The sequence below is a fragment of the Pseudopipra pipra genome, chromosome 5 (genome assembly GCF_036250125.1).
Source record: "Pseudopipra pipra isolate bDixPip1 chromosome 5, bDixPip1.hap1, whole genome shotgun sequence".
Taxonomy (NCBI): domain Eukaryota; kingdom Metazoa; phylum Chordata; class Aves; order Passeriformes; family Pipridae; genus Pseudopipra; species Pseudopipra pipra.
Genome location: NC_087553.1, coordinates 11129512 through 11153354, shown reverse-complemented (window position 1 = coordinate 11153354; position 23843 = coordinate 11129512). Strand labels below are relative to the sequence as shown.

Genomic DNA, 23843 nt, shown 5'->3' with positions numbered 1-23843 from the left:
CTGAAAATGTATGCATATATGTGTGATTTAAGTTTCTGTCTCTGAAACTTACTTATTTTAAGCATTTTAAGCCTTTAGTCGTTATAAGCCTGTTGCTTATAGAAGTTGCCACTATATTCTGAGGACGTTTCTGGCACTAAGTAAAGAAACCATTTGACCCTTTCACACATTATGTTAGTGAGAGGGAACCTCAACCCGTCAGTAAGGTGTTTCCTCCTTGGCAATGTGTATGCCCTTATGTTAGGGTTTCCTTTATTTCTGTATAAAGCACAAAAGAAATTTACCTGAGGACTGTGAAGGTGGTGTCTTGCTGCCCAACTTGTGGAGTTTTTGACTTGTGCCTGGAGAAGATACTAGGGTGAATATATTTCCTTAGGAGTTCTCTGGTCATTTTGTCTTTCGCTCTGTGTGACCACCTCCTTTCAAGGGCAAACAAACTTGGCTGTCTTCCTGACTCACAGCTGCTTTTATTCCTAAGTTTTCTTTGAGAGAGAGAGGAGCGGTTGGAACACTGGACTTGGATGTTGCTGCTCTGCTGGAGAGAGTGGACTCTGGTGTGGGAGGAGTGGAGAACTCTCTGGGCAGTGTGGGGCTGCAGCTCTTATTTGCTCAGCTCCAGCCCCTCTGTCAGGTGCAGCCTGGAGCAAGGGTGAGTGTGGGTGGCAATCAATACCCCATGGCTTGGCAGTGAGGAACTGGCTGTGTGCTGGTGATGTGGAGGTAGAAGGGAGGAAGGGGTTGGTTTTGGTAATGGGGATGTGATGAGGGCACTGAGATCCTTCTGCCTTGCCATCAGAAGTGACTTTCACGTTCTTGTCATATCGTGGGTTCAGAGTAATCATTACCAGTCCAGTTACGACAAAGTGTCACTTGTGGAAGCTGATGCTGTTCTGTGCTTCACTAGAAAACTGGTATTTTTAGTTTCCTTTGGGGTATAACAGTTGTATTTGTGTATGGCTTCAGCTGTGTAATTGTATTCAAGTGCTCAGCCAGTCTGGCAATTTCTGTTTTCTCTTGATTCTTTGGACCGTAGCAGCAGAATCCTATTCCAGAATCCTGATTTATGTATTCCAAGCAACATATTTCTTCTGATTTATGTATTCCAAGTAACATATTTCTGCTGATTTATGTATTCCAAGTAACATATTTCTGCTGATTTATGTATTTCAAGTAACATATAGCAGAATAGCTGACATGAGTCTCTGGAGCAGTGTAGGGGCCAAGAGACTGGAGGGAGAGGCCAGAGGCCATGCCAGTACTGGGGAACCAAAGGATTGGATGGATGGGGTGCCATGGATATCTGGGCAGGCTGAGCAATGACATTCAAAAGAGACAGGAGGTGAGAGGGGCTCAGGGCGTGGGGAAGGGGTCTTTGTAGTAGACTTGAAGGAGGAATCTTGTAGCTGAAGATGTGGGCCTGAGACCTGGTTGGATTTCATTTGCTGTCTTTTCTATGAAGAGAGAGGAGTGACAGCGCTGGTTAAAAGCAAATGAGCAGGGGAAACCAGGTTGTGGAGATCAAATCTCCTGAAAAGCAATGTTTAGGGGAAGAGCTGCATGCATCTGGGAAGGGGAAGGCTGTCTTATTGCTGTTGGGGAAATAGAAGTGCAGGAGGAGTGTTCTGTGGTTGCAACAATAAATAACCTTTAATGCATTGAAAAGTAAGAGCATTGCATAGAAAATGGGGGAAAAGGACACAGGTTAAAAGAGTGTATGTATAAGTGACTAATACTACTAGATGCAATAAGAGGTTAAACAGAGAATGGTAGTGGGTGGTACTGAGTGATATATCCTTAGGAAAAATATTCATGCTTTATCTTCTGCTTGTGCACTTGGACTTCATTGGGACTTGCTTTATATCTAAACATCACCTGATGTGTGACTTTGTTAATCAGTTTTACTTTGAAAAGTTGGTCTGGCAAATGGCATCTCTGAAGGCTCACATGGATTTGAATATCAAACTTGCTATTTTGCAGAGGAGAATTCCACAGTACTCTGACAATCCAAGCTGCTTGTGTTAGCAAAATGTGTTACCCAAAGGAAATGTCTTTATCAACAGATTTTTTTTTTTCAAACAGATATTTCAAAGAGAGATTGTGAGGCGTAAGGTGGCACCCAACATGTAAAATAGCAAGTTCAGAGTCTGTGGCAACTTGTTTGATTAATATTTTGATTCCAGTTATAAGACACTATGCAAACTTCAAGCTGGAAAAAAAAATTCTATAGGATATGGAAAACACAATAAAAGCCAATGTCACAGTGATTTGTGCTAGTTCTCTAGTTATTTAATTATGCAGTAATGCAACCCCACAAACTCAAAAATCTTGTTTTTGTCAGTGAATACACATTGGATGCAGATGTCTGGATTAAAAAAAAATGTTCAGATCAGTTTTGATTATAACTGCACTCGTATTATTAGAATGTGATGGATGTGTTCGGATGAGGAGGAAGTTCACAGTTATGTTTAGTTTTCTTCTCTAGGCAATTTGTAACCTTAGCATTAGTCACCTACCCAATCTCCAGTCCCTTGCAGGATATAGAAATAAATGTAGTGTAATACGTGAGCAGTGAAATTTATGACCATTGACTGATGTCACTCAAGTCTCTTGCTTGTGTTTCTAAATAGAGGGCAAAGAAAAGAATTTCTTAAAACATGCACCATCTTGATTCTTTCTGCAGACATGTAGTGACAGTAAGCTAAATCCTACAGTCTTTACTCAAACTTGTTAATTAATATGATGATTAAATGAAGAAACTGAGATTTTCACCTCTAGAATGAAACTAGCTCCTGTTTAGAAGACCTTTCCAAGCTTGTGATCTTCTTTGAATCCTGAGAGTCAGACAAGAGTGTCAGTTTTTGTGCTAGTGTGAATCCTTGGGGTGCATTTTGGTCTCAAAAGATGCAAAAATTAGCTCTACCATCTATAGAATTCCCTTTTCCTTAGCTTTTATTTCTTCTCACTTATGTCTCTCGGATTTTTTTCCAGGCTGCTGATTAGGTGCCTCCTGAGTTGCATCATGCATTTTTTCCTACTTTACCTGCAAGGCCAATGATCACAATATTAATAAATTTTGCTGCTTAGCTCATTCATGTGTCCTGATTTAAAACTCTTTTGATATTATCTTTTTGGCACCCATCAAAAAGAATTATGACAAAAAGAATTTGTCAGAAAGATAAAAATTAATACTGATATTAGTTCTGGCAATAGTATTGCAAACAATAAAAAGTTGGGTTAATCAGTTTAACCTCACCAGAAACTGAGAACTTCAATGTGTTATCCCACAAATGAAAACCAAAGAGAAGGTTCCTATTTACCTAAAGCTGCAGAATTTTGTCCTGTGCTGTGTTTACACCTGTGCATGCACACACATAGACAGAGTGTGAATGGAATGGTCTGAATGCCAATTCTGTTTGCTGCTGCCTCACTGCAGAACCCCCACAAAGTGTCAGTTTTACTCTTTTAATAGTGATGTAAGTGATATGAAATGCCATTGGGGTTTTGAAGTTGACTCAGAATTTATTTCCTAGTTTACTAATGTTATTTATTCTAGCCAATTTTTGTAGAAAGAAGAGTTTGGACAAGGCTTTCAGGCCTATGGTGTGATTCTGGGGGCTGCACTTTGCAGGGCCAGGAGTTGGGCTTTGATGATCCTTGTGGATCCCTTCCAACTCAGGATATTCTATAATTCTGTGATTTGTCCTGCATGACTTGATAGTGGTCTTAATATAAATGTTACTTTTCTGAAAAATCACATCAACAATCATAGATGCCTTTTATATTTTTAAATGTATTGTGAAATAACTGCCTGAATATGTGGTGGAATGTGTTTGAAGGAGAGTACAGATTTGTTAAGGTTGAACACTTCGATATAGGTCCCTGAAAGTAGCTGTGACATTTTTGGGGAAAAAAATAGCAACAAAAATGTATTCACCATTTTGTTGCAAAGTTTTCATTTTTACATAGCTGCCTGAGTTGTACATCCAAGTCACCTCCTTGTGACTGAGGGTCTGTTGTTTGTTTGAAGCTGTATCTGTCTACAGATTTGGAAAACATTCCATTATCTTTTCCCTTGGCTCCTTGTCCTGACTATGTTGTACTGTTTTCAAAGCAATGGGTATTTATTCACTGATATTTTTTCCCCCTTCAAATTTTCCCAAAACAAGAAGGAAAAAAAAAAAAAGGAGCAAAAGCCAGGCTGGAGAGTAACAGTGCCTAAAACAGGAGGTGGTTTGCCTGCTGTAGGACTGCCAGTCTGAGCAGCACTTCCTTAAGAGTCTCAGCCTGTAACCTCCAGTTGTTAGGAGGAAGGCATTTGCAGTCCAGCTTCTCTTGTGTTGTGCCCTTGAGTGAGAGGGGATAGATCCCTCCTGGTGGGAGTGATCTTGCTGGACAAGCTGTTGTGAAGTTCTGTAGCACAAACCCTAGTTATGATGATCTATCTTATGGGGCATATCTTTGCTGAGGATTCTAGGGGGCAAAATGGTGGTGAAATTAAGGAATTGCAAGAAGACAACAGCTGGGGTCCTGCACTTAGTTCAGCATCCCATAAGGGACAGGAAAAATATAGAATGAGGCCCGAATTCATGTAGACCCTACGAGGGACAGAGTGATTTCTCTTTTGATTTTATGGAATTAGTTTTACAGCATACTGTTCTGGAAAAAACACTGTCTTAACTATCCTCCAGAGCATAGCTTCCTTTCAGACACTCAGGCTGATCCAGGTTAAAGTTATATGTATGAAGTTGTGTAAGGAGAGGTTTAGGTTGGATATTAGGAGAAGGTTTTTCCCCCAGAAGGTGATTGAGCACTGAAACTGGTTCCTCAGAGAATTGGTCACAGCACCAAGCCTGAGAGAGTTTGAGAAGTATTTGAACAACTCTCTTGGGCACATGGTATGACTCTTGGGGATGGTCCTGTGCAGGGCCAGGAGTCGGACTCGATGATCCTTATGAGTCCCTGCCAACTCAGGATATTCTATGATTCTTTGACACTTAGAGTGAAGCTGATGGAAATCATTCTGCAGAGTCATTTGTCCTTCTCCAGTGCCAGTTTAATGTAGAAAGTGTGGAAGGAATTGGGGTTTGAATTACTTTAATTCACAGCTGTGAGTGGTGATTCACAGAAGTTACGTTTGCTAAGGTGTGGAATGAAGAGGGAGAATATTAGGATGAAGCAGATTTCTCCTGCAATTTTTCAATTCCAGATATCATGGTTTAGTAGTTCCGTGCTACATTAGGCTCAGTCAGTGTTTTTGTGTTTACAGAACTGATACTGATGCCATCAAGGCTGTCCTTCGTTTGCCTGGATTTGAGCTGGGAAAACACCAGATGAGCAAAGAGAAAAACAACCTTTTTTTCTTCCAGGCATAAATTGTAGCACTAAGGTTTCTTTACTGTTTACATTCTCTGGGTTCATCTAACAACACTTTGATTAGGTCTTTTCCAAACATGCTGACATCTGGTCTAGCTTTGTTCCTATTGTGTAAGCTGCATGTTAGCAGGTGCAGTGCATCCCACAGGCCCTGGGAAAGTCATACTGTAACACTAGGGAAAAAATGGTAGGAAAAATTAGTGACAATATCTGCTCTTCAATTTTGGGAAAGGTCTCCTTTAAAAAAAAAATAAGTTAGTTGCAGCAAGTAACTATGGACTCGAGAATAATGTTTTTAGAAAATCCTCACTCAGTGAGTCTCCCTCAAGAAGGAAGGAGATGCAGGGTTAACCTCAGAAAATCAAAGGAGAAGCTGGAAAAGTAAGGATGACTTGCACTGTGGCTTCCCCAACATCTTGCAGTTGTGAGCAGCGTTCCTGCCTCCTCCTGGAAATTTGTAGTATGTCCGTTTAACACAGACTGAGGGAAGTGCTGCATGCAGGTATTTGAAACACCAAATTCAGGGGGACCAGCCTGGTTTTTGAGATTGGTTGAGGGGTCAGCAGCTCCCAAGAAGTACAGGAGATGGCCACTTACTCCAGCAGCATCTTTCAAGGCACTGTTTCCAGAACAGGATCAGAAAGTGCTGGTCCTGCTAACTTGCTCTGGGTCTGGAAATATGGAAATCTCCAGTACTGTTTAATATCTTTATCAGTGATCTGGATGAGGGGGTCGATTGCACTCGCAGTACATTTGCAGACAACACCAAGCAGGGCAGTAGTGTTGATGTGCTGGAGGGAAAGAAGGCTCTGAAGAGGGATCTGAACAGGCTGGATTGATGGGCTGAGGACAACTGAGTGAGGTTACACAAGGCCAAGAGCCAGGAATCATCACTGACAATGAATCACAGGCTACTTAAATTTTTGCACAATTCCCTTAGTGCAGGCAAGTCCCACTTTAACTCCTTCCAAAGGGACTGCTTAATGAATAAGGAATGATTCTGTCTGAAAAAAGTGATCTGCCTCTGTTGAGAGTGTAAATAATAATAAACAGGTTCTGGTTTTAATCCTATTTTAATCATATTGAGTAGGATTTAATTTCAAATTATTCCAACTATTTAAATTCACATATGTAGTGATCTATTTAACACAACTCCAATTATTTTAATACATCTCAGTATATTAATTCCTTTTGAAAAGCAAAATAACAAAGCCCCACCACATAGATGATGCACTAATCAAAACTTGGGATTAAAGAAATTCAATTCAGTTTCTATCACCCTTGGTGTCACCAGCTGTTCTGCAGCAGATCTCAGGCTACCTGTGCTGTGATAATTTATATTAAGGATATTGTAAAAGAGCATATAAGAAACAGTTTCACTGTCTCTAATGCAGGATCAGAAAGAGCCTTTTAAGGTGGAAAAAAAAGTTGTTATAGTAGGGGCGGGTCTAAGATTATGAATTTGAATAATTAAACTTATTTTTTGTTTCTAAATGCGTTTCTGGAAAATAGTGACTTTATGGGATGATTGTTACTCAACCCTATTGTTAGGAATAAAGTGTATTTGAATTTGTTCTTTTTGTTCAGGTGTTTTAGCATTCAAGGAGACAATTTCTTGCACAGTGAACAGCTATTTTAACTATTATCACCGTTGTCTCATTCTTTAGTGAGCTGATGTCATGACTTTCAGCTTTTGATGGCACATATGATTCCTAGTTCAAGATGTTTTTTAACATTTTGCTTTCAAGGTAGGTTTTAGTTAGAGAAACAATTCTGAACTGAATCTAATTAGGGATAAATTGTTTTCATAGCAATTGAAGCTGGAAAACAATTTGTCTAAAGTTTTCAGGAAAACTGTAGAAAATCCAGATTTTGAGGGCTTTGTTCCTAAACTGAAGCTTAGTTTAAGTGGTGGATTTCAGGTCTGAGTTTGAGCCTGGTTATTTTGAGTCTCAAAATATTTGGGTTTTCAGTGTGGGATTTTTTTCTGAGTGTAGAAAAATAGAGATAACAGTAACGTGATTGGAATAGAAGTTTTCACATCCCACAGAAAGATTCTATTTCATGTCACTTCAACCACTATTCTGTATCCAGCAAGGAGGTGTGTCACACCTAACCACAGCTTTTTGCTAGTTGCATTGCAAAAGCAATGTAGAGCAGTCCCTTTTCTATATAATAATGAGCCTAGACAACAAAATTACTTAACCTTGTAACTCTGAACAGAAAGTCTACCATACCTGTCAAACTGTATTTGTAAGTGAGCTAACTGAGTCAAACCCAGCATAATTCTACAAAGCAAAGATGGCAGGTACTGAAGATGTGCAATAGTTCATTGCAGGAAAAGGATTTTATTCATAGTATCAATGTATTAACTTCCAAATAGTTTTAGAAAGCCATTCAGTAGAATCCAGACTTTGTAATAACTTATCCCACTGAAAGTGAATGGAAGCTTTGCCAACCTAGTTTTTAAAACTCTCACTAAGAAACTTACTTGTCTAAAAACTAGGTATGTTGTCTTAATAGAAATGGAAACTATTCCTTCCAAATTTACTATTCAGTAAGAATACATTTTATATTCCATGTATATTGTGTACTTTCTTAGTTTTAGCACAAGCATTTACAGGTGAAATCAGTTTCTTACCTCAACTCTATTCATCATGAAAAAATATAAATTCTGTCTTTTATGAAGCTGTCATAGTTCCTTAGAAATATTAGACCCTAGGGCCCACTACTCCATTTAAAACATTCTTCATGTTCCTATCACCTTTTTTTTTAACGTTCCTTTTGCTTGTTTGATGATTTTTATTCTTCCCCTTCTCATTCAGTGAGATACAATATTATGTCCCTATTCTTCCCTTTTTAAACACAACTTAATAAAACACACTAAAAAACAGACATCTAGAATTTTTATTTTTTTAATGGGGATATAGCCATGTTTATCATGTTCTATATATTTCTGATTTTCCTCTTTTGTATTTTTTCTTTTCTCACATGTTCTCTGAAAGACATAGGGCATCCAGAAGAATTGAAAAGGAACACAATCAGTGTAAGACTTGATTCTCAAAAAATATTGATGTCCCTGAAGAGGCAGAAAAATACATATTGAGATTCAAAAAAATGTTTAGAGTCACTTAATCTGTGTTAGCTAGGCTTCACCTAGCAGTCTTCATGTTCTGAAATGTCTGAAGTTATGTTGTTTGGGCTTCTGATGAAGTGATGTGTAAACGCTTATTTGTAATGTGGGGGGTTTTTTGGGGGTGTGTGTGTGTGGTTTTTTTTAAATTATTATAATTATTTTAATTTTTCTTTTTAAATCCACTCTTTTCCTGGCCAGTTCTCTCAGGATTGTGCTTGCATCCAAGCTTACCATGACTAAATCCTTCTTCTCTAAGGGGCCTAAGTGCAGTCAGTGGTAACTACACAGAAGGGGGCAGGGTAGCAGAGTTGTGTTCTCTGGGATATATATGGGGAAACAAGTCTCAGTGTAGGCAGTTTCTCAAGATGCTCTACCTGATGAATTAACTACGGTAGTTCAGAATATGAGTTGATTTGGAGTCTGATGTGTTGGTGTTGTGGTGTTTTTTACCAGATTTTTTCTTTTTTTTTTTTTTTAAAGTTTGAACAGTTCATACCAATTGCAGATGAGATTCCTGTCACCTAACTTCAGTTATCTTAAAGTTAAGTGCTCATTTTCAGCTAATTGTCTAGACACTCTCTATCATCAAGGAAGAAATGGAGGCAGTTCAAGACTGATTCATCCCATCCCGAAATAGATGTCTAAGCTGGGATGAATTTGGAGTAGCTGTCTTTTCTCCACCAAATTTCAGGAGAGCACTGACAACTGGTGAGACAAAGAGCAGCTGGAGATAAGTGAGATGGTCACCCTCTGAGCTATGGATATCTTTCTTATCCTTCTCTGTGGTTTCGCTGATTTAGATGAGTAATAATTTTCAGTATTTGCCAAATAGTACCACCAATATTAAACACATGTTAGTGTCAAACCCACCAGGTTCAGGAGTGCATAAGGCAGAAAATAATGTGTCCAGTTCCACTGATCTTGTGCATAGGCAGCCTGCACTTCCTTGTGATTTGCCAGTTGGGAGCTGAAAGAGCAAAAGCTGGTGCATAAAGCATTGTAGGTATTTCAGGTCGGGATCAGCTTAGAAATCAGCATCCACCTACAGGGAAGGCTTCACTTAGTTACACCTCTGTGCAATGTCACAGTGACACTTCAGAGCTGTCCTGTCACTCTCTCATTCATTTTTTGAAAAATAAATATTCTAGCTGGAAAACAAATTAAGCACACGATGGTTGTGGAACATAACTCAAAAGTAACTTGAATGGAAAGGATTTCGAGCTGGCAGAAATATTAGACAAGTTTAATACCATATGAATGGTTTTTTCAATAAAAATCAGAATAAATATCCATTAGAACATTAATGAAGGTTGAAACTTTCCTCAATAAAGAGAGTAATCAGTAACAATGCATAATCAGTAAACTTTTACAGCAGAAATTCTGTGCAGCAATTTTAATTCCCATGTACTATTTGTGAAATGAAGAGAATATGCTATTTAACATTAAACTTAGCAAAAAATTTATCAATTTTGAGGTATATTTTATGACAGAATCAACTGAAGGCAATTGTTAAGATTTAATTTGCTTCTCCAGAACTAAGCTTCTGCTGAATGTTTCTCATAATTGGACAATAATATTTTTCAGACGATAGTGAGGCCTTCAGTGAGAAAATGATAGACAAAACAACCATTGCTGTGATACAGGGTGTGATCTCTGTGGAAGTTTGCTTAGCAATTTAAAGGAACAAACACATTTTTTAAGCCTGCACAGGTACTGGGCTGGGGTAGTAGAAAATAACACTATCAAATTTTCATTCAGGTCTGCCAATCTCTAAAATAGTTTTCTCGGATTTTGGTAGCAATATAAATATGTCAGTGGACAAATTTACCCTGTTCCTCTGATACATTTTGATGCTATAACTGCTCATGGGTTTTGTCTCTTCCCTTTGTCGCTCTAGTTCAAGGAAAGGAATACCCAAGGACAGGAGTATATCATTTTACTGATAACCTCTCAGAGTAACAACTGTAAATTCTTAAAATCCCATGCTTGGTAGTTACAGATGTCTGTGCTGCAAGACCACTTCTACTTGCTCAATGCATGCTAGAGTGGAAAGAGACCAGTCAGAGAACTGTATAACCATATGGTTATGGTGCACAATGCAGCCATCTTGTCTCATATAATTGTTCCTTCAGTTGTGCAGAACAAGATGCTGCAGATGTTTCAAACCCAGAAGATTCTTCTTCTGTTTTACTTTCATTAGGACATAACTTTTGCTAGCATTCTGATATTCACTGTTCTTTAATTAGGATGATTTCTTTCTCTTACCAAACTGTGACTATAAAGACATACACATCATGGTTATCTTTTTCATCATTTTAATAATAATAATAATAATAAAAAACCCTGTTGCAATTACTTTTCCATTTATTATCGTGATAGATATATTTATTTTTTTTACAACAGAATTTGACAAGCAGGTTTCTGGAGTTGAAAGGATAGCCTATGCATGTCCTTGTGCATGCATAGTGAAATGGTGAACATAAATCACATACCCACACACACACACACAGAGAAAACAAGGCACTGTTAAGACTGTACAAGTAATAAATGACCAAGAGGTTATTGATACATTAAAATCTGAGCTCCTAATGAAAACTGTATCGGTAGCCACCTTAACACCCTAAAGCTATGCATCATTTGGGGATTCTCTGCTTAATAGCCCTTCAGTGTCCCTTTTTCCATACGTGTTGGACCCCACATTCGTAGGGGAATAAATTGCTCCGATGCTGTTGCTGGAACGAACCAAAAAGTCGGCCAAGCGCTGTGTCACACACGTGGCAGTGTTGCATTTCCGCTTCTCCAGGTGGTGACTACCCAAGGTGAGACAAAAAGAGCCAAGATTAAGTCAAATGATGAGCAATAGGGAGTGTGCCACTGCTAATAGTCATTTGAGCTGCGCTAATGTGGGAGTTCTTTTAAGATGTGCACAAATACAGGAACATTACAGTCTTCCCACCACCTACTTTGTGCCTGAAAAAAAATTCTTGCGCTGTATCTATTATCAATTTTAATGGTGGGGGTTATTTAAATGCAAAGACCTCAACAGTCATGTGTCATTTTTTTATTGATATTCTGCAGAGCAGTTTGTGACATCTGGAAAACCTGTAATGATAGTATAGATTATACACTAAGTGAAAGCAATGACTAAATGTTTAACTTCAAGCTGAACTTCTAAATCTATTTAGAGCTCTTGCTGATATCATGAGGATTACTAACACAATGACAGTCACTAACATTTATTTAGGTCTCTCATTACCACAGAGTCATATCCCTCTCTCACTGAAGTGAATGGTAATATTCCAGTCCAAATCAAGTGGAATGAGCCCAAAGACTCTTTCTCCCAATTGCACCACACATTATGAGAGGTGGCAGGCATTGCCAGTTCTGCCAGTACCACTTAAGATGGTCCTTAGCTCTGTCTCTCTACCACTCAGCTCTGGCTAAACAGAGGTTTCATCATTACCAAAAAAGCTGCCACATCTTTGTTGAAAACACCAGCAATTTGAAAGCTCTGTAGTGGCAGGAGATAATGATTTGCTAGATGACACTTTAAAGAGTGTCTGTGGAAGGATCCACATCTACAAATAGGTGAACCAACAGACCATTTACAGAACCCCATGTAAAACTTACATAGCATGAGGTATTTTTTTTTAATCACGGTAAAACTACTAGCTTGAGAGAGCTTGAGTTTTCAAATTTGTAAATTTGTTTCTTTCACCACTATGTTGCTCCTTCAGACAGAAATACTTGCTTGCTGAGATTGCCTATTGAGTTATTGTTAGTTTTCTTGTACTTCTTCATGCTGATGTAGAGGTAGCACCAATTTACAGCAAAAATTCTCCGTGAAGAGTGACACTTTCCCAGTTTGAAACTCAGCAGTTAGCAGTGAGTTCCTTTTCCTATTGAATATTACATCTGTTATCTAAAATGTTATACAGCCTTTTAAAGTTATTTATATTGATCTAAGAATCCAAATGGAATAGCAATTGCGAGAGAAGTGTCTGTATGTTACTGGTTCTTCACTGGTAGATAGGCAGCAATTTCTAAGCAATTAATATTTTAAATACGTAGTTGTACTTAAATGAAATGGTTGGATAGGGTTTTATATAACTTCCCTTAGATTTTCATGGGTGCTTCTATTGATTTTAAGAGTTTAAGCAAGTCCTTAACATAGGAGGTTCAAATGGCAACTGGTTCTCACGGAGATCCTGATTTGTTTGGGGAGGCAGAATTTGCTTTTTCATTAAAGGTACAAAATCAGGTCCTGGTACTCCAAGTGTAAAACTCCAACCCTTACAGAAAGCTGCTAGCTTTCTTTCTCATGTGTAGCCTGACTGAACCTACTATACCTGTCAGCTCTCTGATCTGTAGCCCTTAAATGAATAAGTGCTTTGATGAGACAGTTCACCCAGTGAGATACTGTCCAAGGCTTCAAAAAAGCAGATAAGGCGTCCCAGGCTCAGAAAGGTGATGCCTTGTCTTTGAGTATTACAGTTATTTTTGTTGTTTTGTTCTTTTTTTTTTATATTTTTTTAAAGTGGTAGCTGTAAAAATGTGAGAAATTAATCACCATTATAAAATATTTTGGAAGATAACAGAGATGTCATATAATAATATTTTAAAATAGATATTCAAAGAGAAAGGCACAGGCAACTCTGTAGATATGTGTATTTACTGAAACTATCCATAACAGAATTGTCATTGAAAGAAATTCAATCAAAACCCTGACAAAACTAGAGGAACTTGAAGGTCTGTTCCAACCTTGATGATTCTGTGAAAAGCTGAGTGCTGCTTATCTTTAAGTATGAATTGCAAATATTTCTTGAAATTTTTTTTTATTCATTAGAAAGTTACCTGAAACTGGATTTATGAATTTATAAATATGAATGCATTTCCTACAAATGCTATCATATCAATTGCTCCTTTTCCTTCTTCCCATGAATAAATTGATATCTAAATCTGTAATGAAAAATTACTTCCAGGAGACAGTTATGTTATAAAACAATTCCATTCTAGCAGAGCATTAGTATGAAGAAGGATATATTTTCTTTTTTTTCCCCCTTCAGGCATGGAAATGGGACAGATTTTTAAAAAAAAGGAGGCACTTTCCAAATACGCCTTTCTTCTCAAGGCATTGTAGTATTTGTAACCTTTGTCATTTCTGAAAGCATTATAATTGTAGAGGGATTAAATGATCTGCAACTTTTGTCTCTGGTTTTCACTTTCTCCCCTGAATGCTCTAATCCTACACCTACAGAAAAGCTGATCTTTATGCTTACAGAAAAGCTCTATTTACTAGAAGAAGGATATTTTAATCTCTTTTTGAGAATAAGCAGCAGAGACGAAGAGTCTCAAGTAATAGGATATCACTGGCACAAAGTTTACTTCATGATTTAACCCTGTCTGATATGACTAGAAGAAACAAGGAAAATCGATACCTTCTTGTCTTTGCTGCTGCTTGTTCTGGCATTTCCTCACTAAGTCCTGAGAGTGTATTCTGTGACATTACTGGCAATATCCATCCTTGTCTCTTAGAAGTACCATCAGACAGATCATCAGCCACGGACAGTAATCTTTAAACAACAACAAAATACCCAGTGAAATTGAATTGCTCTATTTTTGCTCATATTATTTGAGAAATGAAAGCAAAAGCAGTTCATGCAATAACCTTTTTCCCTAAAAAGAAATAAACATGATTATTTATTACTCACTTCTCAATAGGTGTAGCTTCCAAGCAGCTCAGAGTGACAGAAAGTGCAATGAAGAAAACAGACAGCTTTAGGTTGCACATCTTTCCTTCCAAACTTTCTGAAAAGAATAATGATTCAAAACTGAAAGCAAACCCAAATACTTTTCAGCACATCCTATTACTGATTCCCATTCTGTCCTAAATCAACAGCAGCTAGTCTTTTTCACAGGCTAGAGTGAAAAAATGATCCCCCTAAGTTTAGTGACATGATGCAGTTTAGGACAGATGGCTCTCAGCAGTAAATGCTCATTTTCCATCCAGTAGTTTCAATCCTATCCCTTTATCTCAGGTTTGCATTTCCTGACATATCCAGTCTCAAATACTGGTCCTGGGTGCAGTTTCCCTTGTAGTTGTCTTAGCCTTTTCCTGAAAAATGCTGTTGGTTAATAATGAGGGATATTTTGCTTTCCTGAAAGCACATCTGTTGCCCTGCACCTAGAGGAAAAAAGGGAAATTGTTTACCTTTTTGTGGTCACGGATCTAACTGGAGAAGCCCGTCTGTGTTAGCAAGAAGGGTGCATGCAACAATTCCACGCTTGCATCTAGCTCTGGAGTATCCTTTTCCCTCTTCCTTGCTGACAAGTAGTACGGCTCTTATATATCCTTCACACCTTTCTCAGCTCTGACATCAGGCAGAACAGAGAGACTGTCGTTAATTCCAATCCCTATAGACAGAAAGTGCCCCAGAGAGGAGCAGAGGCAGGTGGGTCATTATTTCGTTAGTACATCAGTAAATATTCACCTGGTATATGCAGGATGCCCTGGTGAAGGTGCTGTAAGAGCATATTGCACATCCAAAATGTAGCCTCGGCTTTACGGTTCTGATAAGATGCTGAGGTAATATTCCCTGTGGGTGTTTTTGAGGGCTAAATAAGGTAACAAAAGTCACAAAGAAAGCCAGAGCAAATGAAACACCAGATCACTGGTGTAACTGAAATAGAAGAAAACAGATATCTGAGGAAAGATGGAGAAGTTAAAGTTGTGGAGGTTTGTTGTAGAAGTGTATAGATCAAACAGGAAAAGTGTCTGGAGGGATATAAGCTGTGAGAGGAGTGAGAAAAGAGTGAAATTTTTTTTTAATTGACAGACAGGGTTATCATTCAGGGTAACACGGTAGAAATCATGTACACTTTTCAGTCAAGTATAAATGTGAATGGAAATTCTGTCACTATTCATGTAAAATCTCACGTTTTACAAAGACTGGTAGATGTCATGCATGCATGAAAATTGAGTCAATTAATAATTTTAAGAAGGCAAGACTAGGATGAAAAAGCCAGGAAATGTCAGAATAAAGAGTACCTGTGCAAATTTGTTTCTCTAGTGTGCACAGAGAAAAATGCACAGCTTTTAATAGACTAAATCCAGTATTAATCAATTACCTGATTGCAGATTTCCAAGGATACAGATTAGAACCATTTCCCCTGGATTTCAGTGGGAAATGGTGGTTTGGTTTCTTTTTTTTCCTCTGCTCCTTAGTTTATGTTAGGTGCCCCAGTGCCTCTGGAAAACAGGTTTTTAATTATCTGTGGTGGTCAAGATGCTGGCACAAAAGCTCAGGCAGAGTTTTCTGGGATAAGAAGTTGCCATATGCATCTCTTCTATCCCAAAGAACTGCTTCAATGCCAAGTCCATTGCCTTAACTGAAACTCCCCTTCTTTGTTGGTTTAGTCTGTAACACCAGATTTTCATTGAAATGGCTAAAGTTCCAGTGTTGGCTCACTTCAGGCATCAGTGCTACTTGAGTTGAATACAGAAGGAATATTTAGCTGGGATAGTAGCCTCTTAACTTGATTACAACAGTTCGTCTGCAAATAAGACTCTAGAGATTGACAAAATGTTTTGTTGGTTGTTGTAGTTGTTTATTTGGGGTTTTGTGTGTGTGTGTGTTGTGAGTTCTGTTTTTTTTTTTCTTTTAAGGGATGTTACTTCTGGATATTTTGCTCTCTGTTTTTAATGATATGATCCTATATTTCTTTTTGCCAGGTTCCTGCTATCCCTCCTCTGGATGGAAAGTCCCAGTGTAAGCGAAGTAAGTACAGTGTTTTATCTTCACCATGACAGTAAGTTCTGTGCAACATCTGAAACAAGTTTGTCGCTCCAAAGTCTCACTGTAGCATTTGACTACAATGAAATAATATTTTGGTGTTATTTTCAGTGTAGCAATTTCACTCCTACGAAATGAAGGCAGGATTAAACCCATTTTACATAGAGAGGATCATGCTGAGAAACAATTAGACAGATAATCTGGCTGGTGATTGACACCAACCAATATTCAGTGCTTGAATATTGAACTCGAAAATGCCTTGGTGCACTTTTTCTGGGGTGAAAAGAGATCTGTGTCCCACTGACACTCAGTAGTGGTATGTGTGCTCAGCTCTCGTGAAAGATGTTGTTTGAAATCCTGAAAAGCAATGGACAGATCAGTATGCATTTAAGATTTTAAAAGATTGAACTGAATATTCAGAATCTTTTGTTTTTTAAAGCATCTGAGTGGTTGCTGTGTCAAGCTTGAATCAAGCTACGGGCTGACACAAGAAAAGTGAAACAGGCTTTTCAAAGAAATATTGGTCCCAAATTTTAATTCTAGCTGTCCTGCAAGTGGCCTTGGGGGGAACCACTAGTGCTTTGAGAGAAGAAGAGAAAGGCTGATTCTTGAGCGCACTGTAGAAATGAAACTAGGCTCATGGTGTCCCAGGATCATTGCCAGCCTCCTGGGCCACACAGCATCTTGGCAGAGTCAGCAAGAAGTCTATCCAGCAATTAGTCAGATGTACCATTAACAAACTTATACCTTCTGTTGCAAGTTGTCTTAAGCAGAAGTAGTGTTTTCCTACACAAACAGAAACGTAATATGAAATTGTGGAATCTCTTTGGCAGCAGAACAATTCATAACTCAAATTTCAAGATGCTGGTACTAAATAATGTGCAGTTAGTACCATTCAGTGAGTGTCTAGAAAACTATTTTTACCACTGACAAAGTTCTGTAACCCTGAGCTTAGAAAAACAACTATATTACTGTGCAAAATAATTGTTACCAGCTTAAGAAAAAAAACATAAATCCAGTATTCTCCTTAAAGAAACCCGTGACCAATTCTACTCTGAGTAGTTACATAGTCATTTTTATATCGGGGTTTAAATGTGTATGAAAAGATTTGTCTAAAGTATTGTGTCTAAAGTAACTGTATGAGGGTTAGGGGACACCAGAGATGAGACTTTAAAAAGAATCCAGAACATACACTATGCCAGTGCCCTGTTTTCTTCTGGAAACTACCCACATGAATGTCTGGAGTTGCAAAATGATGACCGAGCAGCAGACACCCACCTATGTCTGCTGCTCTTGTATACTGGGGAGTGGGATTTACTGACTAAATGTGAGATGAATAGAGAGACCATTCTAGTGCCTGTTTCTAATGCAGAACTCTAAAACAGCTTAGATGATTAGTGCCTGTTTCTTCTTTTTGCCTGTAAAAACAGTCCCGGGTGACTCGCTCAGGTATAGATGTTTACACTGTGGGTGTCTAAATGTGTGTGAAATGAATTCCATCAGGGCTGCTTTAACTCCCTTATGTGCTCAGTGCCTGAGATTTAAGGTTGTCTCCCTCTTTCTCATATTTACCTTTTTCTTAGGCTATTCTTGACACCTGCTGGACAGCTGGTTCCCACTTTTAATGACTGCTTTTCAATTCCTGAGTTTTACATTTGCTTAGTAACATTAATAACACACATTAAGACTTTTGGTAATGGATGTATCTCTCCCATTTGTGAGAGTGACAAAGAGCCATATTACCTGTTGCTTGCACTTTACCAGCTGCTGTACAGCTGTGTAAGGCAGATGTCTCCAGTAAATTACATTGTTGCTCAGTTACCAGGAACTAGAAGTGTGTGACTATCTCGTGGTTTAGTTTGCCTGTTGTATCAAAAAAGAAAAGGAAAAACTATAGGCATTAACTTAAATGGACTTATTTTGATTTTTTTGAATAAACCAGAAAGCATAACAGCAGCATTAATATACATCAGTGTAAATATTACCAATAATGAAACAGAATGGTGTGTGTCTCACAGCCTGTAGCTATTACATGAGTTCAGCACAATGTATCATGTGCACTGACAAAATTTTTTCACGTTTATAGCAATTTTATTAGCCTTTATAAGCCTTTGCTTCCTTCTAAATTAAGCTGCAAACCAAAAGTAAAGTATAAAAGTATAAAAAAGAGGTTTCATTGATAGTGTCAGCACCTCTGAAAAAGTCAAAATGCCTTGTGTTTGAATAGCCAAATCTGAAATTAGAGGAGTAAATCAACTCCCTAAACAGAGTTTTCTAGGACATTTTATATGTCCTAGAATGTCCAGTATTGACATTCCTGAACCTGGCTAGCACTACAAACTAGGTAGAAAATCAGAGAGAGTCTAAAATTACACTAGGCACTTATAATTAGGAACCTTGATTGTTCCCTAAATTTTTACATTTGGATGCCAAAGTCTGAAAATTTTGGCTATAATACTCTCTTTCTGGCATTTCTTGCTTGGTGCTATGTTGATGAAGACTACAATGTTTGTGCTTTCTGATCCATGGAGTTGTAATTGTAACTGCTTTGTTCAAATAGTGTTTCACCAAACAAGCTTTTGCTAGCACAACTTTCTTTGTTACTCCTATTTGGTGTGGGCCATTTCAGTGCTGACAAAAATAGAAACACCTTGTTGATCCCAAAATCGATGTTAAGCCTGTGGAAGAAATATGTGAGAAGCAGCAGAGAGGTAAGAGAAGGAAAGTTAATAATTTCTTCTGCAGTGGAAAAAACAGGTGATTCAGAAATGAAGGGTGACCACCCATGGAATTGACTAGGAAATGGAAAAAAGTAATTTGGATAGTTAGCAATATTTTAAAACTACTTTTATGATGTATTATATTAGTCAGCTCACACCAGACAGAACTATGATGTAGCCTCAAAGAACTATTGCTAATGATTGCTCTGAGAATGAGATCAGCAGTCTCTGCTGAATCAGTTCCTATAGCTGGGAATCTCCCAAGCAAGAGAAATAAACTCCATGTTTAGATCAGCAAAGTCAGAATTGACAGCTCAGTGACTGAGGAGTCCAAATTCCTAATGCCACTCCTACTTACAGAGTTTTAATTGCATGGCTTCCACTGGCTTGCATCCAACAACTTAACTTTGAATACAGCAGTAGGTTTAACTTGTAGACTTTCTTTCCCCCTGTCTCTCTTCCAACCTGCTTCCAGAAGTGTAAGCAAAAGCAGAACTCCCCTTTGGTTAGCAATGTCCCTTTCAAGGGCTCTAGGCAGTGCTAATGGTAAATATGTCATATGAAGTAGTAGCAGTGTTCTTCCTTTCTGGTAACCTGAGCCATCCATTGCTTCCTGCTATGATAATTCTCTAAAGTCACTTTGTATAGGAATTAATGTATAAAAAGGTATTCAAGTTTCAAAGATATTGGTGTAGTTTATACATGCCACTACTGCAGTAGTATATAAGAGTCCTCTAACATGTGCAGTACTCATATGTGCACTTCAAAGAAGAACAAAGGATCTCGCTAAAAGGAAGGTTTGGGGATTTCCTTGAGTGCCTCCCTGTGGAGCCAGTGCAGTGTAAATTTGCATCCCTGTTCACTGCATAGATGTCTCCTTATGGAAGAGTCTGGAGTGACTATATTGAATTGCAGAATCATAGAATGGTTTGAGTAGGAGAGGATCTCAAAGACCACCTAGTTCCTACCCTGCTGCCATGTGCAGGGACACCTTTCACTAGACCCATCCAGCCTGGCCTTGAACACTTCCAAGGATGGGACATTCACAGCTTCTCTGGGCAACCTGTGCCAGTGCCTCACCACCCTCACAGTAAAGAGTTTCTTCCCGGTAACTAAATAAAACTCATTCTCTGTCAGTCTGTCAGTTTGAAGCCATTCCCCCTTGTCCTGTCACTCCATGCCTGTGTAGAAAGTCCATCTCCATCTTCCTTTCAGGCTCCCTTCAGGTACTGCAAGGCCACAGTTAGGTCACCCCAAAGCTACTGAATGTGCAGAATGAACTCTCCCTCAATGCTCCTGTTAGGGGAAAAAATGATTAAGGGTTTTTAGGTATGTGTAGAAGTGCTGTTTCTGATTTACTGAGTGTAACTGTGAGAATTCTCCACCCCTTTTTCCCCACCCCAGCATATTGTAAAGAGCACAGACATCTGTAGAAGGTACAGTGAGACCAGGAACCACCCTCCATGCTCCCCAGACTTATTTCACTGGAGGTGAATCCCTAGTAAACACGGGACAAATGGAACCATTCTCCTGTAAGAGAAACAGCTGGTTTTCAAAAGAATCCTATACTGAATCATGTCAGCGCTTCCTATCTGATCCAGAGCATAAATTTTAACTAACTTTCCTTTTAAATTATCTCTTTAAATAATCAGGCTTTTTTTCTTCCCCCTTCTCTCTCCCCCCCCATCTTTTGCAAAGTGCAGCAAGAGAATGACAATCTGGCTTTGTCTTGAAACACTCTGAGTCTTTCGGATGATGCTGTCTTGACAGTCCTGCTATTAATAGTGGCATTTTCTCTGCTGTTTAAAAAGGAGAGTTGTGCTGAACTGAGAATCAGTCATGTTCGTAATTATTTTTCACTAAGGGCAAATGCAGTCTACTCGCTTACGTAGGAGAATCTATGTTGACAATACCATGAAATATAAAGTAACTTATTTATTGCATGTCATCACATGTAGCTGAAAATAAGATAGCTCTTCTTCAAAAAGAAGTGCAGTAGGGCTGAATTTACAGTATGCCTGAATTGTTGTATGTGTGAGTGCAAGACCTGACCTTTTCATCCTACTTGGAGTTGAGAAAAGACTTTGATTAAGCACAAGGAACATGAATCAGTACGTGAAATTGTCTCTCTACTGTAAGAAGTCATTAAAAATTCATTAGAAGTTCAGCATATGCATCTGAAAAAATATAGTGGATTTTTGGTCTGTTATGGCAGTGTTTTTTACGCCAAATATTGATGTTTCCATCCATTTAGCAACAAATCCACTCTAGCTGATCTTATCCTTGATAACAGAAATCAAGAATGGTGTGGAAAAGTCAGCATTTAAATGTGAGCTCTCACAAGCATTTTAGGAGTTACAAGTGAGATGGCTGGTTCAAAACATGGTGTTTTTTGCAATAAACTGTTATTGAATGAAATACCCAGTGGAAAATTGAAAGCACTGTATTATTGCAAGGGGGGGGAAAAAAAGAGGCTCTGGAACGTGTTAGTCACTAACATACTGAAATGATTTCATATTAACACATATTGTGCCAATGAATGGTAAACTTTTAATGGGACAAAGCTGACAGTCATCTTGTCAAAGCTTTTGATTTAGAAAAGAGCCTTGTGCAGAGCAGCAGACAAGCACATACTTCAGGACAAGTGTCTTTAAAATCCTTAGGTGTTGAATATGTACTGTTTATTTAAAATGGATACCTGAAACTCTGCTTTTTATTTCAGAGTATTTTCTGTTAAAAAACTATTGTTTGCATAGGTGGTCTTTTTTTTTTTTTTTCTTTTCCTTGATTTACGGGATTCCTGCACATTTCCACTCTGGCTGCTGACTATGATTCTAGTGGATGTAGGCTTAATTTTGTCAGTTTTCACAGAGGCCCTGTACCTCTTCCTGGTGCATTCCCATGGGCTGCAAATGGCTGGTTTAATTTTAGAGAGCTACCACATTGCCACAGTGTTCATACTTACTGGTGTTGTGTTAAAAATGGAGAATGTTAACAATGTCATATATAATTTCATATCAGAAGAACATTTCATATAATTCCATGTAAATGAGGAGCTAACACACTCTAAAATTATTTTATAAGCTGCCATAACCTTCATGGTGTTATGGGTCACTACAGCCCACTGCTTTAACTCATATACCATCCTGTTGCCTTTTATAATACTCATAATAGTTTGTAGAAGTTGAATAGGCGATTGTTGAAAGAACCATAAAAATTATCAGTGTAGAGGTAAGGTATTTTTTATCAGAAAGTCTTAAATCTACACTGTTATTTAAAGTCAGTACTTTAATTTTCATTGTCAAAAGAGGATGCATATTTCATTCAACTTAAACCTTTCTGAGAAACAGCATCAGTTTTGGAGGATTCTGTTAAAACTTCCTATTTTTTAGAAATGAGATGTTTGTATCTAGGAAGCTCCTCGCTCACAGGTACATGCGTAGGTATGTGCCTGATTCCCAAAAGATCCTTGAGATTCCATCAGATACTTCACCTTTTAGGACTGAGCTTTTTTAGGCAAGGCCACTATGTAGAGTGTGCCTAGAAAGGCCAGGTGTATCAGCTTCAGGCAGTTTCTAGTAACTGGTATCCAGCCTGATGATACCTCTGCACACAAAGGGTATTATCACACATCAAAAACCTTGGGGACTTGACGGATAGTGAAAGTGAAATGAGATCAGGTTACATAAACCACTGATTGATGAATCATAGTTAATGTCATTCTTCTAGAGTAAAAGTCCCAAGAGAGACTTTGAAGATTTGAACTGCCAGTCAACCTACAGCACATTTGTTGCTTTAACTTTTCTGAGAGTGTGTTCATGAGACAATATGCCTCGTTAGTGGAAAGCTGACGACCTGATCTCACAACAAATCCCTTTGTACTTTAAAGAGGAGGTACTGCCCAAAAGTATATATTTAGGTTTTCAACCTTTTTTTTTTTTTTATGCAGATAATTTGTTCTGAAAAGCTGTTTTGACAATTGGAACATTTGTGTTTTCTAACATTTAAAACCAGAAGTTTGTATAACAGAATGTCTTCCAGACTCGTAGAAAATTTTACAAAGAATAAAGGATTTTATGTCTTCATAAGGTTTGCCACAAGACTAGAAGACATGAATGTTTTGTTGAAACAAAAGCAGAGCCCCCAAATCCATACAAGTGCAAATCAATGTGCTAAACTGCTTTCTTAAGGGAGAAACTGTTATGACAGTGTTGCTGGTTTAAATAAATCGTTATGAAAACAGACAGCAATAATGTTTTGCACATAGACAGTATTATCTCCAAGGTATGGATCTGAATGTTTGCTACAAATGACTATTTATTGTGTTACAGGGGAAAGAACTGAGATGAACATGAGTTAACAGGGATGTGTAGAGTCAAAGGCAAAGCTGAGGATGAGAGACAGATCTGAATTTTTATTTATTTTGTAGCTGACGTGTACTCCGTTGAGGTGAGAGGAAAGAAAATCTTACTGGAAAGTCAAACTTCACCTGAATTCAGACTCAAAACAAGCAGAAAGTTTTGTACCTGTCTGTGTTTCTGCATATACAGAGGTAACCATCACCCTACTTTCTTTGTTAAATGCAGATAGATGCTTCCCTACCTGGTTTGAGTAGATCAAGGTCTTACTTATTTGTCTCTTCTCTGGCCAATATAATGAGACTTTATAGTTCTCCATGATTTACCTTAGTCTAGTATAACCACTGCCAAAATAAATACATTTTTGATTAAAGGAGGATCAGTTAAATTATTATATATTTCTTTATTTTGCATCCTTCTTCTCTTTCTTTTGAGAGAGTAGGTTCCCAAAATGTCTTGAGAA

The 23843-nt window shown here is 38.2% G+C and overlaps 2 protein-coding genes across 6 annotated transcripts in view; one reads left to right on the top strand and one right to left on the bottom strand.

Annotated features, from left to right (window-relative positions):
• The first annotated feature begins 495 nt into the window (after positions 1-495).
• LOC135414110 (solute carrier organic anion transporter family member 1A2-like) overlaps positions 496-23843 on the top strand; it is a 46064-nt gene continuing 22716 nt past the window's right edge. The window contains exons 1-2 of one of the 4 annotated variants that reach the window (XM_064654420.1): positions 496-649; positions 16242-16287. In XM_064654420.1, the coding sequence (XP_064510490.1) occupies positions 522-649; positions 16242-16287 (174 nt within the window). In that variant the 5' untranslated portion in view covers positions 496-521. Of the gene's footprint in view, positions 650-16016; positions 16147-16241; positions 16288-23843 lie in introns of those variants that run through there. The other 3 variants (XM_064654423.1, XM_064654424.1, XM_064654421.1) reach the window with 3 other exon arrangements.
• IAPP (islet amyloid polypeptide) lies at positions 10856-15840 on the bottom strand. 2 transcript variants are annotated; one of them, XM_064654429.1, is made up of 6 exons: positions 15638-15840; positions 15001-15124; positions 14721-14880; positions 14221-14317; positions 13948-14082; positions 10856-11319 (listed from the first exon to the last, which is right to left on the bottom strand). In XM_064654429.1, exons 4-6 carry the CDS (start codon positions 14298-14300, stop codon positions 11136-11138), a joined length of 399 nt encoding a protein of 132 aa, XP_064510499.1. In that variant the 5' UTR covers positions 14301-14317; positions 14721-14880; positions 15001-15124; positions 15638-15840; the 3' UTR covers positions 10856-11135. The 2 variants fall into 2 exon arrangements, with proteins under 2 accessions (XP_064510499.1, XP_064510500.1); XM_064654430.1 differs by lacking the exon at positions 15001-15124 and having other exon boundaries at positions 14721-14923.

Bases quoted from the DNA above. Each gene is read 5' to 3' on its own strand.
- IAPP (XM_064654429.1), bottom strand. From the start codon at position 14,300: ATGTGCAACCTAAAGCTGTCTGTTTTCTTCATTGCACTTTCTGTCACT. The intron at 14,083-14,220 runs GTGAGTAATAAA...TGTTGTTTAAAG, and splicing joins GAAGCTACACCTATTGAGAA to ATTACTGTCCGTGGCTGATG. The intron at 11,320-13,947 runs GTATCGATTTTC...CACCTTGGGTAG, and splicing joins GCAGCAGCAAAGACAAGAAG to TCACCACCTGGAGAAGCGGA.